This window comes from Leptonychotes weddellii, chromosome 2 (genome assembly GCF_054177405.1).
Source record: "Leptonychotes weddellii isolate Sample4059 chromosome 2, ASM5417740v2, whole genome shotgun sequence".
Classification (NCBI taxonomy): Eukaryota; Metazoa; Chordata; class Mammalia; order Carnivora; family Phocidae; genus Leptonychotes; species Leptonychotes weddellii.
Window position 1 is genome coordinate 41,897,744 of NC_138370.1, and position 17,962 is coordinate 41,915,705.

The window sequence follows — 17,962 nt, forward strand, 5'->3', positions numbered from 1 at the left end:
CGCCTGGGTGGCTCAGTTGGTTAAGCGACTGCCTTCGGCTCAGGTCATGATCCTGGAGTCCCGGGATCGAGTCCCGCATCAGGCTCCTTGCTCGGCAGGGAGTCTGCTTCTCCCTCTGACCCTCCTCCCTCTCATGCTCTCTGTCTCTCATTCTCTCTGTCTCAAATAAATAAAAATAAAAATTAAAAAAAAAAAAAAAGAACCTAGGTTGTCTGAATTCCAGCCTAGTGGTTTTTCCACATGATCAGGTTGTATGTAAATGAATAAACAAAGCCTTTGGTGGGGGGTAGGGGTCTGGGGGAGGCAGTCGACGCAATACTAAATTACCATGTACAGTATTACCAGTTAACATTTATGGTTTCAAAACGGGTTCATCTAGAAAGAGACCAGTTTTAACAACATGCTATGTCTCTCTGTGAAGTTCCCACTCATTAAAAACTTTCTATTGGTGGTTACAACATGGAATGAAAGAGAGATGGGATAAAAGAAACCATTTCACTTTATCCCTGTTGAATTTGCATAATTTTATACCTGAAAATAAGCTCCCTGTCGACTGTCCTCTCAACCAGCACCCTCTGGGCATCTGCTTATCCAGCACCTCATCTGTCTAACTGCAGATGCTCCCTTCCCCTCTGACCTCAATGACATCAGTCAGGCTATGTTCATAGTGAACACACCAGCTCAATGTCTGAAATACTTCAACATTACTTCAAACATAGATAAATTTAGAGACTACATTAAGAAACACCCTTGTATCCCCACCAAAAATTTTAAAAATATTAACATTGTTGCTTCATGTGTGTGATTAACAGTCAGAAGCCCCTTTTGTATACTTTACAGATCTGATTCCCCTCTCTGCCTGTCTAGAGGCAACCACTATCTATGAAATTGGTGTGTAGCCTACTTGTCCATTTTTTATGCTTTTTACATGTAAGCATAAACAATATGGCTAGATGTTTTTAAAGAGATACAATAATTTACGTATCTTGTAGTTCGCTTTTTTTTTTTTTAATATTTTATTTATTTATTTGACAGAGGGAGAGAGACAGTGAGAGAGGGAACACGAGCAGGGGGAGTGGGAGAGGAAGAAGCAGGCCTCCTGCTGAGCAGGCTGGGCTTGATCCTGAGCCTAAGGCAGATGCCTAACAACTGAGCAGGCGTCCCTAGTTCGCTTTTTTCAATGTTATATTTTTGAGATTTAATCATGTTGATACATGCAGTGATAATTTCTACATCACTCTCACCTTCCCATTAGGGGTATGATATGTCCTATGCCTGACAGTTTTCATGGGATGGTGTGTAAATTGCATAAAAATACATTAGCTGCACGTCTTCAGAGGTTCTGCAGGTACAAAGGATCTGGAAATACATGAAGCAAGCACACACAGATTTTCACATACACAATTTGCCTACTCACTCACCCTCAGAAAAGGCAGTGTTGGCTCAACAGGACATACTGACTTGCTTAGAATCAGCTGAAGGATCCGTATTACTTAAAAAAAAAAAAAAAACACAACTATTACTGCTCAAATATTTACTAAGAAAATTGAAATGTCACTTCAGATCTCATTTATTATGCTTTTCCCCATAGCTCACCATCTGATGTTAAACTATATTTATGACTGTCTAAGCTCAATACTCATTATTTATTTATTTAACACTTGAGTGCCTTTTAAAAATTGTGGTAAAATACACTTCACATAAAATTTACCATTTTAACCATTGTTTAAGTGTACAGTTGAGTAGTGGCAAGTATATTCACATTGTTGTGCAACAGGATCAATATTACTTTAAGACCCACGTGCTATCAACAGAACAAAATGATGCCTGTGACGTCTAGCTTGCAAAGGGAGGAAAAGGCAGCGAAAGGTAGGTAAAACAGCATAGTAAAAAGGACAGCCTTGGCTTTGAATGAATCCGGACTCCTATTAAAACTCTGAAACAATGCAATATATGTTAAGGAAAACAAAAAAAAGAAAGAAGAAGAAGAAGATAGCAGGAGGGGAAGAGTGAAGGGGGGAAATCGGAGGGGTAGACGAACCATGAGAGACGATGGACTCTGAAAAACAAACTGAGGGTTCTAGAGGGGAGGGGGGTGGGAGGATGGGCTAGCCTGGTGATGGGTATTGAGGAGGGCGCATTTTGCATGGAGCACTGGGTGTTATGCACAAACAATGAATCATGGAACACTACATCTAAAACTAATGATGTAATGTATGGGGATTAACATAACAATAAAAAATTAAAAAAGAAAAAAAAAAGCTGCGTGACTCTGGGTAAGTCATTTAACCTTTCTAAGCGTTCTTTTCCTCGTCTGAAAAATGAGAGATTGGGTTTAGATGATCTTTAAGAACTCTTTCAGCTCTGAAATGATTTATGTAGAAGAGAAGGGAAACATTTTCTACGGAGAAAAAGATGGGGGAATGCTACCAATAACCACAAGCTCCACCTGTGCACTAAGGTGTTGGCCACGCGGATATAAACTGTTCCCAGGCAGCTATCCAGTCTGCTCTGTTGTTTAAGCGTGAAGCTCTGCAACAGGCCAGATGCTTCCTCCTATCTGCACCCAGTGCCACCCTCAACATCTGTAACCTTACTCTTGACAACTCCAATTCCCGGGGGTCCCTAGGTCAGCACACTCGTTCTCAGAACAGGTTTTGGCGGTCTTGCAGTAACAGCATCCCGGGCTTGGGTGATGAGAGTCGCCGCGCTTTCTCAGCAGGGCAGGGAGGGCTTTTGCAAAGAGGACTGAGTGCATTTAAGAAAAACGTTTCCAGAGTTCGAAAGCCCTCCGCCGGAGCAGGACAGTGCAAGGCGTCACCCGAAGCACGAGGTAAAGAACAACCCAGCCCAGAGAGCAGGTACCTCTCAGCGGGGCTCAAAATGGGAGCGTTCGGTCGAGTGTGCGCAGCGCGCCTGCGTCGTGCGTGCGCGCGCGGGCGCGCTCGCTCCCCGGGCCGCGCGCCCCGACGCTCCCGAAAGCTCGCGTTCGCTCCGAGGCGGCGCGCGCTGTTGGTCCTCGCTGGCTCCGTTTACCTGAGAGACCCGTGGCCGCCCCGGGCCGGCGCTGCAGCCCCTTTGGAGCCCGGCCCCGAGGTGTGAGGTGAGCGACGAGGCGTGCGGCTCCCCGTCCGGCTTAGCTGGAAAAGGGCGCGGGCAGTGTGGGGAATGAGGAGGTGCCGCCTCGGCTGCCCGCTCCTCTGCCTAACCCTGTGCTGAGGAGCTACCAGCAGCTCCGGCACCTCCTCCTCCGGGATCGTTATTCTCGTCGCGGCCAAAACAAAAGCCTTCGGCGCCAGGCTGTGGCGGGGTGTCGGAGGGGCTCCTCGGGACCCACGGCGGGCCGAAGGGGTGCGGAGGAGCCGAGTTTGGGGTGCGGGCTGAGGTGGGCAAATGCTCGGGAGATTATTAACCCTCTGCATCCTAAGCCCGCGCTGGGCAACCTGTGCGAGTGTGGACCACGGCTCCCTCTCCGCCACCCCCGGCCCAAACCCTGGGCGGAGGAGGGTGTCTGGGATGGGCGCCCACTCTGTGGGTCGGCGCCGCGGGGGCGCGTGGCGCTCCTCGCTCGCGGGAGCGTGGGTGGAGGACGCGGTGGCAGCGGCGGCGGGGGGGGAGGACAATGCATCTAGGGCTCCGGCGCCTCGGGCGCTTGGGGCCGGCCCGAGACCCACGTTAGAATTGCCCCTTGACTAGATGTTGTTTTAGCATTTGGCCGACCTTTATTTTCAACGCTTAAAAGTTGTCCCCTCCATCCCATCAGTTTCCAAAGTCTGCACTCCCTCCCAAATGCTTCCCCCAGCTGCCCTCTTTTATGCTAATGTGTATTTGCCGTGACGGTACTGCTGGGTAATTAATAGATGGCCTCTCAAATAAAGGTGCTGTAAAAACATTTCAAGACATTTTAACATCTTCCCAGAAGCTCGTTAAATCTCAGGAGTCTTGGAGTTAGGTGCCTCCTTGTAGGAGAAAGAGGGCTTTTTTTTTTCCTTTTCTTTCTTTCTTTTTTTTTTTTTTAGAACAAAAGCGCATGCCATTAATTTAGGTATGGGATAGATTTGAAGTTGAAAAGTATCTACCCAATAAAGGAGGTCCAATTTTTTGCCCAGAATTAAAATGAAATTTTGAATTTTGGTTCCTTTCTGAATTTGGGCAGATGCAGCATCAGAGGAGACCAACAGCTATAAAAATGACTGCTGTATAAAAGTATCCAAACAAAATCTTATTTTATAAAAGTAGTTTTGATAGACTGTAACGTTTATTTGCGGGAATTGGGTTACTTTGCAAAGCCAGTACCGCAAGAGCAAGGAAACAAAGACCTGAATGACATGAGGGATGTTACCTCCCTCTTCAACCTTCTTTTAGTCTTCAGTGGTGTGCTGACAGTCTAAGGAATAGATAAATCCTTAGTTCTGTTATTAAGAAGCAAGATAATGCTTCCCATCCATACTTTCAAGCAAATCAATACTCTCTTTTTCCTCCAGGAAAAAAAAAGGGGGTGGGGGCATTTACATGAACTACCAAGCCACAGCATAAGGGTAAAAAGATTCAGAGTTAGGGAAAGTAGGAAAGAGGCGTGAAAGCTTAATGGGTGGGCTTGAAGGGATGGAGTTGAAAATAAAATATTATTAAGATGCAGCCCTTCTCTTACCCTCTTGCCTTTTATTTAGTGAAATGTTCCTCCTCTACCCACCAAATGTTTTGAAACTATCAGGAGAATAAGTAAATAATAAAATCTACCATCCTGCCTTCTCTTTCCTACTATTTTTTTTTTAAAATCTCATCCACTTACTAATACTCTCTACCTCTACACTTCTCCCGAATCTATAACTGTCCCATTAATAGAAGAAATGACTGTTGTCTCTTTCATTCTTTTCCCCATCTTAGCTACTATATTTTTTTGGGCTTTATTTTGTGCTTTGAACATTTAGGTAGATTTTTCTTGGGAGTTCCACGATTGAGGTATTTGAAGTAGGGAAGGTTGAGAGGAATTTAATAAAGTGCACATTCTTCCTGTGTATAGTACAGTGTGGAAGGCTTTGTCATTGGGGAAGGAGAAAGGAGTTTTTCACTCATAATAAGTCCTCTGTTTCCCACTTCAGGAAAAATTCTCTACCCATCTTAAATTTCATATTAGTTTGTTAGTAAAACTATAAGATTGTATACTCAAAAGTAATTCTGAGTATATTAGTTTGTTGATGTTAGGCTTCTGTTGACTTTATTTTCTTTAGGAAATGTGTTAGGAGACAGTTCTTCCATCTTTACCTTTCACAGAGGAGAGTGATGTTGGCCTCATGTTTTATTTATTTATTTTTTAACTCCTAAAACTCTAGAACTGTGGCTGCTTAAACCTGTAGCTGCTGACGAAAAGACCAATAATGCAAATAAAAAGAATGATTTGGAAAATGTCTGTTGAAGAAATTATTCAATATAGATTTGAGGAAAGAGTAACAACTCTTTACTGGCTAGGAAGGAGTTTTAACTGATGATTGCATCAAATGCTTTTCACTTCATTATCCTGAGAACTATTGACACTTTTGGTGGATCCAAGGAATGAAGTATATAACTAGGCTACTGGGGGCGCCTGGGTGGCTCAGTTGGTTGGGCAGCTGCCTTCGGCTCGGGTCGTGGTCCCAGGGTCCTGGGATCAAGCCCCGCATCGGGCCCCCTGCTCGGCAGGGAGCCTGCTTCTCCCTCTCCCTCTGTCTGCCGCTCTGCCTACTTGTGCTCTCTCTCTATCTCTGTTAAATAAATAAATAAAAATCTTAAAAAAAAAAAAAAAACTAGGCTAGTGAGCTTAAAAAAAAAAATCCTGGTTTCTAAATTTTATCTCACTGAAATAATTTTATAGTCAAAGCATACAAACCCTGCTAAGGGAAAAAGTTGGGCTTGATATTAGGGGGTTTTCTGATGAGTAGATCTTAATTGGAAGGGGAAACTGGGCTGGAATTTCAATCAATTTTTTTTTTTAGTTCAGAATCTGGCCATCTTTTAACTTTCCATTTTGTTTTTTTTGAAGATTTTATTTTGTAAAGTAATCCCTACACCCAGCATGGGGCTCTAACTCACAACTCCAAAATTAAGAGTCACGTGCTCCACCCACTGAGCCAGCAAGATGCCCCATTAACTTTCCATTTTTCTTTTCAGGTTAGTTTTAAAAGATCTTCTGCTTTCTTTAGTCTTAAAAGTAATTTTTAATTTGTAAAATGGACTGGATTTTGATCCAGTCATTGATGCCTATCATTCATTTTAATTTTGAACGTAGATGTGTTTGTTTTTCCTGTTTGGTTTTTTTAAGCCCTATCATCACTCAGCACATTGGATGGTTAGGTTATTTGTGGAAATAGGTAGATGCCCAGATGGACTTTAAAAATTAGAGAGATGAAATAGAGCAGAAAAGAGATCCTCATTCAGAGATTAATAGGAATCTAAGCCCTATGAATTAAATATGAAGCTATATAAACTTAGCAACCAGGAAACAAAATTTTGAGAATGAATTCATTTTTTAAATAATAAGATGTGGAAAACAAAAGGCCAGAGGACACGTGGATTTTAGGAAAAGGAAAGTAATACTTAGCACAGTGAATATGCTCTGAGTGTATATTTTGTTTCTCTTACAATACAGTAATTTCCCTTAGAGGAGAAACTTCGTTATTTAGAGATAGTCATTGTTAATCCTTGCAGTGCATTCTTGGAAAACTGAAAGAAGACAAAGAATATCGCCCCTGTTCCGACTGTAGCCACTGTGTGTGAGGCAGCCTTCGGATAGTATTTCTGAATTGGAGATGCAAAATGTTGTTTATAAGGTGTCAAGAAAATTAAATCTAAACCAAGAATAATGAAATGGATCATTTTCTGTACAAAAAGTATGAATTGGAATAGAATTACTGAACCTAATCTTTTGCAGGACCCTCTTCACAGCCCTCAGGACCTACTTTGTCAGTATTTCTTCAGGATTCAGCCTGCTTTCCTCTTCACAGTTGCCACCTCCTGCTTTTCCCACCTAAGTTCTTTGGGTCTGGTTTCGCAGCCAGCCTGGAAAGACAGTCTTCCAAAATTGAATCTCCTACCCCTTTATTGCTGTTGTTCGGGACAAATACTCAGCTTATTTTATTTTATTTTAAGATTTTATTTATTTGTGAGAGAGAGAATGAGAGACAGAGAGCATGAGAGGGAGGAGGGTCAGAGGGAGAAGCAGGCTCCCTGCTGAGCAGGGAGCCCGATGTGGGGACTCGATCCCAGGACTCCAGGATCATGACCTGAGCCGAAGGCAGTCGCTTAACCAACTGAGCCACCCATGCGCCCCTCAGCTTATTTTATTTTAAGGGCTTTTACAATTTAACTGGTAATTAGGGAGTATCAGATTCCTGATATTACACATTTATAAAAATTAGATGTCCTTTTGTTTTCTGATGGAATGATAATCAGGCAACTTAATCAGTTTTCCATGTATCTTACATTGCTCTATGGAGAAGTGAGTGTGCCTCTCTTCCCACAGGTAGGACGTGAACAGCTGTTGCCATATCACTCACTTTTTGATGGCCCCTGGCCCCTGAAGCTGTTTGCTCCAGTTATGTTCACTCAGCAGGTCCCTTTATTTATTTGAGATACGGCAGATTCCGATAATAAACAATATCAGTAAGAATGCCAAAATGACTATTAACCTTTGTTTAATGAGTTGCTATATTTTGGCAGGACCTCTTTGGGTGCAGGATCTTCTCTATTTCCTGCAGGTCTGGAACTTCAACTTACAGCTTTTCCATAGATGACCCTACCTTAGGAAAAATGACTTTTGCTACCCACACAATCCTGTTTAGAAGTGGTATCTCATGTTATTGAAGAGCGATTTGGAATATCTATCAAAAGTTCTTTTAAACTGTGCCTACCATTTGATTCAGCTGATCAGTGATCTGATTTTTTTCAATACTGAAAATCAGTTTTTACTCAAACTAAATTGATCATCACTTTTTTGCTTTTCTTACTGTCTGCAATAGGGCATTAGAGTGTCCCTTGGCTTGTTGCTTAATTAGCAGCCAATAAATCAGTGATTCAACTAGTATTTATTCTTGTTAGCTAGTCCGCACACATTGGGAGGTTTAGCAGAGTTAATTATTCCATACACAGAATAATGTACTGTAGGTTCTTTTATAAAATCTCAGAGCATTTATAATATATTTAAGCAATTGAAATAGTTTTATTCTGTGCATATATTTTTTGACAGAAATGGGATATGTATGCTGTTTAGAAAATTGTTTTAATTTTATTTTTTACTTACTGTATTGTTATGTCTTACCATGTCAGTAAATAGAGATCTTGCTCATCATTTTTAGTGATTATATAATATTCCACCATGTGGTTGTACTGTAGTTTTTTTTTTTTTAATGAATCCCTTATTGGTAGACTTTTCAGTTATTTCTAGTTTTTTATTTTATAAACAGTGTTACTCTCGCATATTTTGGTTATGCATCATGTGTACTTGTGTGCTTACTTAGAATAAATTATAGATTTGTTGCATCAAATTGTGCAGATTTTAAGGGCTTTTGAAGTAAGTAGCCGTTTTTAAAATACCAAGCGGTTTGCAGTAGTATTTCTAATTGTTGGAATGTTGAAAATGTGCTTTTTTCTGCATCCTCTCCCATACTGTGTTCCTTCATTGTTATTTCTGCCTGTCTGATTGGCAAAAATGTTCTCTCATATTTGCATTTTTTTTATTAGTAAAGTCGAATATCTTCGTGTGTTCGTTGGTTATTTGTCATTCATTCATAAATTTATGTCCTTTTCCCATTTTCCTATTAAAGTGTTATTCTTTATCTGCTTTTATTTTTTAAATTTGTTTTAGGTATTACTTTCGCTAAGCATAAAATTATATTTAAATATACCTGTATTCTTTTTTTTTAAAGAATTTATTTATTTATTTGACAGAGAGAGACAGCGAGAGAGGGAACACAAGCAGGGGGAGTGGGAGAGGGAGAAGCAGGCTTCCTGCAGAGCAGGGAGCCTGATGCAGGGCTCAATCCCAGGACCCTGGGACCATGACCTGAGCCGAAGGCAGATGCTTAACCAACTGAGCCACCCAGGCGCCCCTATACCTGTACTCTTTTAAATTACTCTATTTTAGGGTAGAATTTCTCAAAATGTGACTTATGGACCATTTGTAACAGTACCTGAGGTGACTGTTAGAATGTAGTTCATTCTCCAGAGATTCAGATTTCTAGAATTCTAAGGGGAATGAATAAATCTACTACACATTAAAATTAGAGAACCTCTTATTTGGAGGAAATATAAATTGTTTTAATATTTTTACTGCCTTATTTTCTTTTTGTCTTACTGAATTCACTTTTTATTTCAATAATCATAAACTGCAGTCTTAAAATATTAAGATTTTCATCCTACTCCAGCCTAACAATAGATTTTACAGAAGTGTTTTGATATATGGTAATTTGGGTGTTGTATTACATAAAGGAAACTTTTATAAGACAGTGGGAAGCTTCACTTGTACATGAGGCAAAAGGAATAATTTAGAGGAAATCAGGTAAAATAAAGTAGGTAGAAGTATAAGGGGGTGTCCTCTAGTTTTAAAAATCCAATGAGGTATTTCTCATTCTTTCTTTTATATGGCAGTCTTCCTTGAATCCACAAATTTGAAACACCTGTTTGAAAAATTAGTTTAGGGGCACCTGGGTAGAACAGACCGTTGAGCATCTGCCTTCGGCTCAGGTCATGATCTCAGGGTCCTGGGATCAAACCCTGCATTGGGCTCCCTGCTCAGCAGAGAGCCTGCTTCTCTCTCTTCCACTCCCCGTGCTTGTGCACTCTCTCTCTCTGTCAAATAAATAAATAAAATCTTTAAAAAAATTAATCTAAATGAAATTTGAAAAATTCTTTAGTCTAAATGAAATTTGAAAAATTATTGGTATTACTGTGTATATATTCAAAAAAGGAGCAATGTTCTCTTTAGTTTTTTGTTTTTTTGGTTTTTTTTAGTTGCAAGCAGATGAACATGCTGCATAAGCAATAAACTACAAAGACTAAACTTACATGGATATTTTAATACTGTGACCAAATAAAGCTTTCAGTAGTTATTTGACACATATTTAATGATATGCATAATTGTTACATGTTGCACATAATTAAGCTTAAATATAAACGACTGTGTTTACTACCAGTTTTCTATAGCCAGACCTCACATTTCTGGGGCCAGCTTGAAGGAGGAAAAAAATATGGCAGGCCAGAAAGCTGTCGCAAAGATCTCTGACTTAGAGATTTTGCATAGAGAGAATAGTCATTTGGGGCAGGGATTGCTCATAACTTTAGTATTCCTAATTCGTAGTATTCCTAATTCATAGACTTTCCTTTTCCCTTCCAGCACTCAATACCATGTACTAGAGGAAGAAATTAGAAAGATTCAGCCACTGCTTTATTTTCTCCAAGTAATTTTTTCTACTTAGTAACTAAAGCTTGGGATGCAGAGGTCCCAGGCATTGATAGTGAACAAAGAACAGTTTCTTTCCCTGCTTCAGTGAAACCAGTCCAGGTCTCAAGGTCTGAGCCATCATGGGCTTTAGGTTTTAAGTTGTCCTATTAACTTGGGTCTCTGAGAGTTTCTGAACCTGAACTCATGTTTTTCGAACATAGGCTGTCCACAGCAAACACAGAAATAACCAATGTATATAAAACAAAATGAAATTAAATTTAACATCGTTATTAAGCCAAATGAAAGTATGATAGCTTAGTAAATGCTTTTTCCTTCCAGACCTACCTTTCGTTCTGCCCACACCCTCTCAGCCCCAAATAAGATATGTATTCTTGCCCCTGGAAAAGTAGGGGCAAGTCAAAAGAATCTAAAGCTTAGTGGAAACTGTACTGGGAATCATTCCTATTGCTGCTGTGATTTTTTTTTTTTTTTTAGGGATTTTTTTATTCTCTGCAGCCTGGCTGTGCAATGAAACATTTGTTAGTCAAATATTTCTACATCTATGATACTGTTTTTGCACTATCTAAAAAGATGATGTAATGTTGGAAAAATTTCTTGGTAGTGCTTTTAGAACCTTCTATCTGCCAGTTCAGTATTGGTTGATGGAGATAGCCCTTATATAACTAATTTAGTAATAAAATTACCTAATGTTTGATGCTACTTTACCATTTTATAAAGTACTTTTACATATATTATCTCATAATTCACTCAGATAGCATCCTTGTAAGAGAGAGTATTTTCAGGAGGAAAAATTCTGAGTTCAGAGAAGTTAAATGATATGTTTACACTTACACAACTAATAAGGGACTTGAATTCATATCTTTCAATTTATTTATATTTCACTGTTTTCACAGATACCTTCTGCCAAGTCAATTAATGTAAAAATGCACTATTAATGATTAAAACACATATAAATTCAATAGTTTTGGTTATAAATATGGCAGATATTTAAAGATTTTATTTATTTATTTGTCTAGGTATGGCAGATATTTAAATTTAGGACAACAGCATAAGAACTTTTCAAAATGGATCAATTGTATCTTGTGACAAATGAAAACTGCCATTCTAGATAAGAAATTAAGCCATATGTTATATAAACAATTGAAGGAAGAAAATTTGCCTTTAAATTCTGGTTAAGGATTGTTTTAGTATATCTGTAGCATAAATGATAAAGTCGAAAAACTATACTATGTCTCTGAAATACCCATGTATTTTATCAGTATGTCAGTATGATATCTCTCATCAAAGATTGTTTTCTTTATTTCTCTTTCTCATAGTTCATTGTTGGTGTACGGAAACACAACTGATTTTTGTATATTGTTTTGTATCCTGCAACTTTACGGAACTCATCAAAGACTTTAGTATCAAGACTACAATATTTTGAGAGGAAATTACTGATATCTCCCATTAAAAAAAGTACTTTTCAGATATTTCAGTCAAAGGAAGAAATAGCTCTTCTCCTAAGATGGAATCTGTTGTTTGGGAATGTGGTTGATCAACTTGATATGTTGGCCAAATGTGCCCTATGTAATAAAATGAAAAGAAGAGACAAGATGATGTCATTTTCCCATATTGTGAAACCAAAAACAAATGCCTTTTGTGAGACCAAGCTAACAAACCTCTGACGGTGCAAAGAGTATTTAACTGTTTGAAGAACTTAACAGTAAGATATAGAAGAAATACTTTCAAGCTGAGACCTGCAGGTGTATAAAGATCTAAAATACATATTGAGTAGGCCTGATCATCCAAATCTCATTCAGATCCAGGAAGGATGGCTGTGGGTTGGATCGTCTTCTACTTTTGGCCCTTGACTATGTTTGTGGGACATATAGGTGGGCACAGTTTGTTTTCTTGTGAACCCATTACCTTGAGGATGTGCCAAGATTTGCCTTATAATACTACCTTCATGCCTAATCTTCTGAATCACTATGACCAACAGACAGCAGCTTTAGCAATGGAGGTAAGACTTGATCTATTATTTGACATATCTTAGACGATGATTCTTATATTGTCTTATTAACTAATCTAATGAATGTGTCTGATAAAAAAAACCAGAAGAATGTTATTTTTAACTATATCTTGTACATTAAGAAGTTATATATTTAGGTTCAAGCTCTAATAGATTGAAGAATTGATGTTTGGGGAGTGTTACTCTTGACCTATTTTTAGATATGCTTTTATAAAGAAATATGAAACACTTGGAACATGGGAAATAATAGCCATTCAGAAGTTTAAAATTGTCCACGTTATGATATGATTCCATTTTTTCTGTTTGGCTGTTAATAAAACCTCAGATAAAGAGTAGAATATAATAATAGTCACAGTTCAGTCCTTAACTATTGAAGGTAATGTGATCTTGTAAAATAAGTTCTTTGTTCAGTCTATAGGCTGGTGGTTTATGGTATTTGAATTTTCTTAAAATTTTAAAAAATTTTTCTGGTTTTACCATCACATCAATTTAAGAATTATAACTCCTGATGAACAAAAAGGTTTGGTTGTATAAATTATCTGTTCTTGACCTCTCCAAATTTTATGAAAATGTGTTGCCTTACCTGAATTTTTCTATTGGTAATTCTTCAGGTAACTTTTTAATGATTTTACTTTAGAAACTATGACAAATTAATGAATATAGTTAACAATAGGTTTAAATAAGTATGCATTCATTCCTATAAGGGTTTTAGAATACTGAACAAGGATAATATGTTTACCAGATAGGAACTAGGAGGCAGCAGGTGGTGGCAATAGGGAGCATAGGCTTTGGAGTTATACAAACCTAGGTTTGAATTCTAGCTCTACCATTTTCTAGCTTTATTACTTTGAGTAAATTATGTGAGCTTTCTTAACATAGTTTCTTTGCTTGTAAAGTGGAGCTAATAATAATTATACAGAGAATGTTTTTTTTTTTTTTAAAGATTTTATTTATTTATTTGACAGAGAGAGAGATAGCGAGAGCAGGAACACAAGCAGGGGGAGCGGGAGAGGGAGAAGCAGGCTTCCCGCCGAACAGGGAGCCCGATGTGGGACTCGATCCCAGGACCCTGGGATCATGACCTGAGCCGAAGGCAGACGCTTAACGACTGAGCCACCCAGGCGCCCCAGAGAATGTTTTGTATTTTAGTCTGTAATCTATTGTTATAGTGCTTTCAGCACATTGAAGCCTACATGTTTTGGAAAGCTTCATTTTATGGTAAAACCCAAAGACTCATTACTTCCAACTAGACTACATAAATTTGTCTAGGAAAATTTGTAGAAAGATTATTATTTATAGATTTTGAAATGTGGAGGGCATCTTATGTGTTACAAATATATGAAAATATTACAGAGATTGAACAAAACATTTTCTGCTCTTCTGACTATATAAGGTCTAATGATAGAGAAAGACTTGGTATAGACTATCAGATTAGGTTATGAAAATGGATATTGGTTTAATACATGAATTTGGTTCTGGACATAGTAGTCCTTACTGTGTATTAAACCCATCAATTCTCCTATTAAAAAATTGGAGTAGGAATACCTTTGTTTTTAGTATCATTAAGTCAGTATAACTGCTTTAAAAAGCAAATAGGGTACTAAGATGCAAGTCATCAAGATATTTGAACTGATTTGGGTTCGACTTTTGTCTCTGCTTTGTAGTAGCTTTGGACTTTGAACAAGTCACTTAACAAGTCCCTTAGCCTTGGTTTCTTCATTTGTGAAAAGGCAGTAAATGACAAAAAACCTTGAAGGGCTGTTAGGGTTAAACTTATAAAGTAGCTAGCAAAGTGTATGGCACACAGTAGGTTAACTTCAAATGTTAATTCTATTCCAAATATCATTTCTAAATGATCCTAAAGAGAAAGTGCTAGAAGAATAATGTATTTGTTCCAAGTGACCTTGCATTCCAGGTGTAGGCTCTTGGGACATTCATAATAATGGCATAGTAAGCTATCACTGCCCTCTTCCCAGAGTTGCCTGTGCAGTCTAGATATTTTATTGGCAATAAGGTTGCTTCTGTTTAAATTCCACACATTCTGGGGAGAGCACCAAAGTGGGCAATATCTTCTAAGAGAAAGCTCTAGTTCTTTGAAGTAAATAATGTTGCAGATAGTTGTTTGTTGCATGGTTGTCATATCAAGACACTAACACCACTGACAGAATTGTCAGACGGTTTGAGAGTGTAAAGTTTCTGTAATAGCAAAGGGCATGGAAACTCAGCAGTTTCCACCCTTCCAGAAGGAAGTCAGGATTCTTGGGTTCTTACAAGGGCTCGAATCTGCTGATGATACCCTCTATCTCTGATCTTAGAATGTATCTGTCAGCTTTTACCAGGAGCAAGTAATTGGAGCAATTGAAGCACATTTTTGAGTGTTCACTGTGGGACAGGGTGAATTGAAAGATAATTTCTTAGGGCTAGCATCTTTCTGCTGGCCCGTATTTCAAGTCTGCCTTGGGTTCACTCCTGTACTGATTTGGTGAATCATAATGAGTGCCTGTAATAGAATAGTATATGGCAGTGAGCTAGGATACCACAGAAGAGAGAAAGTACAGAATCTGGGTTATTTCAAATATGATTGTTTACAGTCAGTTTGCTGTTCTTTCATTGTAGGTATAAGATTCTTTGTACTTTCATTGAAATTGGGACATGTTTAAATAAATGGGATAATGTAAGTGTCAAGTCATTAAGTTGGAAAGAAAAGATCTTTGCTAATATGTTTATTATTTCTCTATCTGTCCCTTCTAAAATGTAGTCATCTATACACAAACACACAACTAAATTTTTATGAGTTCTTAACTTGGTATCTTTTCCCCTATCAGTGGCTTTTGATCGAAAAAAACATCTCATTCCTGAGTTTCCTAAACCATTTTGAGCTGTCCAAATTGCTAAGTAAATTTTTGGGAGCTGTCCAGCATGGACAACAAATTGTCAACAAATTGTTAGTAACTGTCTTTACCAACCACACATTATTAGGTATTTGTGACTGCAGTAGTAATGAAAGAGATCTGAACAGCCTTTCCCCCTATACTGGATAGTTAAATACAGTTGAATAGGAAGCAGACAGTTTGGTGAAAAAAGTATTGAAATGGGGATAGGAAATTTGTATTTTGCCGCTAACTAGTTTTGTAACTTCTTTATGTTGGTTTCCTCTAGGAAGTAAATTTTTGTCCCTATCCATTTTATAAGGTTGTTAAGATCAAATGATGTGGAATGCCTGGGTGGCTCAGTTGGTTAAGCGTCTGCTTTCAGCTCAGGTCATGACCCCAGAGTCCTGGGATCAAGCCCCACATTGGGCTCCCTGCTCAAGCAGGGAGCCTGCTTCTCCTTCTCCCTCTGCCTGCCACTCCCCCTGCTTGTGCTCTCTCTGACAAATAAATAAATCTTTTAAAAAAAGGTCAAATGATGTAAATGGTATGTAAATTTAAAAACTTTGAAAAATTAAAGTGCTGTGTGAATGCAAAGCAGTAGTCCTTGTTGCCTATCACCCTGTTTAACTTCAGTTAGTGTGGAACAAGCATTCATCTCTTTATGATGATGATCACTTGTCTACTCTTTTTTTTAAGAACGAGAGAGGGAGCCCACATACTTGAGTCGGAGTCGGACGTGGAGGTGGGCACAGAGAGAGAGAGAGAGAATCTTAAGCAGGCTCCATGCCCAGTGTAGTGCCTGATGCAGGGCCCGATGCCATTACCCTGAGATCATGACCTGAGCCGAAATCAGGAGTCACTTAACTGACCACCAAGGTGCCCCTACTCTTTTTTTTTTTTTTTAAGAAACTAGACTGCTATAGGAGAATCAGAGGAAGAAACTCTTGGGATTGTTTGTGTTTGCCTCCATTTCTTGTTTTCTTTTGTCATCCTCATTAAAGATGTTCTGTAGCATGGAAAGCTGGCAGCGGGTTACATCCTTCAGGGAACACAGAACCTAAAAGCTCAATTTCCTGGTATCTTTTATGATTCATTAAGAACAAAGCACGTTTGAACCAGTCTTCGTGTTATCCAAACTCAAACTGTAACTTAAAAAAAACCCCACCTTTTTATTATAGATAATTTTAGTTTTATAGAACTATAAGAGTATAATGGACACCATATACCCATTACCTATCATCCAGCTTCAAAAATTATCAACTCACAGCTTGTTTTGTTTCATTTATGACTGTACATCCAACTGGGTTACTTTGAAGCAAATCTCAAACACCATAGTTTCATCTATAAATATTTCTGTATGTATCTCTTAAAAAATAAGAACTGTTTCAAAATGTCTAAGTATCATCTTTATCACTTCCTCCATACCATCAACTCTCCAGTTAATTCACATTACTCTGATCATTTCACAGTATTTTTATAGTTGGCTTTTCAAATCAGGATTCATATATTACATTGAACTGATATATCTCTTAAGTTTCTTTTAATATATAATTTCTCCTTCCCTTTCTTCTCTCCTTTTTCTCTTGTAATATGTTTGCTCTGTAGTTTCCCATAATCTGTTTTGCTGATTGCATCCCTGTGGTTTTGTTTACCATGTTCCTCTGTCTCCTTTTTTGATTTTTTTAAAGAAAACTTCATAGGCACATAATATCTGGTTGTCACTCTTTATAATTTTGGCATCCATTCATGATCATCTGCTAGATTGATAATATCATTAAAGTTTGGCAAAATTCTGCATTCTTCATTTCTTAGCTGGAATGCTTTTATAAACAGAAATTTCCTGTTATTGACTATTGGGCTACAAAGTTACTCTCATTTACAGTTTATATAAGAAAGACAGGATAAGTACTTGATCATTCTCCTGTATTTATTAGTTTTTAAGATAATGAGTTGATTCTCAAGCATCCTTCAAAGGTGACAAATGAAGTCTTTTTTTTTTTTTCCCAAAGTATCATTATAAACTCATAGATTTAACATATTTGATGTTTTTCAATCCATTGCAGTTATTATTCTTCCTACTGGGGCTCTAACTGTACTGTCTTTGGTAGTAGAAGCCTCTTCAAGGTAGCTCCTGGTTTTTGACACTACCCTAGTAGTCTGTCATAGCTTCCTTGCTTTCTGGTATGATCCAAAGAAACGGTTTCCTTAAAATTCTGCCTCAGGGGCGCCTGAGTGGCTCAGTCGTTAAGCTTCTGCCTTTGGCTCAGGTCATGAACTCAGGGTCCTGGGATTGAGCCCCGCAACGGGCTCCCTGCTCTGCGGGAAGCCTGCTTCTCCCTCTCCCACTCCCCCTGCTTGTGTTCCCTCTCTTGCTGTGTTTCTCTCTGTCAAATAAATAAATAAAATCTTTAAAAAAAAAGTTTTAAAAGAAAAAAAGAATTCTGCCTCAAACTTTGAATCAGATTTCTTTAGAGAGCACTGGTTCTGTTTAGTTGGAAATGATATTTAGAGACCACTATCTGAGTGCTAAGCCTATTGATACTACGTTAATCATTTTTAGGCCTATTTGTGGGCAAAGCTAGGAAACGCTTTTTTTTTTTAAAAGAAAGTACATCATGAGTTTATACTGATACTTTCAATTCAAAT

At 38.4% G+C, this 17,962-nt stretch overlaps 2 protein-coding genes across 2 annotated transcripts in view; one reads left to right on the forward strand and one right to left on the reverse strand.

The window, feature by feature from the left end:
- FBXO16 (F-box protein 16) overlaps nucleotides 1–2,889 on the reverse strand; it is a 60,919-nt gene extending 58,030 nt beyond the window's left edge. The window contains exons 1-2 of the mRNA XM_031030031.2: nucleotides 2,598–2,889; nucleotides 1,422–1,492 (exon numbers count right to left, since the gene is read on the reverse strand). The gene's annotated coding sequence lies outside the window, so the exon portion shown is untranslated. The remainder of the gene's footprint in view (nucleotides 1–1,421; nucleotides 1,493–2,597) is intronic.
- An 89-nt stretch (nucleotides 2,890–2,978) lies between these two features.
- Nucleotides 2,979–17,962, forward strand: part of FZD3 (frizzled class receptor 3) — a 106,225-nt gene continuing 91,241 nt past the window's right edge. Inside the window, exons 1-2 of the mRNA XM_006735119.3 lie at nucleotides 2,979–3,103; nucleotides 11,752–12,434. Of these exons, the coding sequence (XP_006735182.1) occupies nucleotides 12,246–12,434 (189 nt within the window). The 5' untranslated portion in view covers nucleotides 2,979–3,103; nucleotides 11,752–12,245. The remainder of the gene's footprint in view (nucleotides 3,104–11,751; nucleotides 12,435–17,962) is intronic.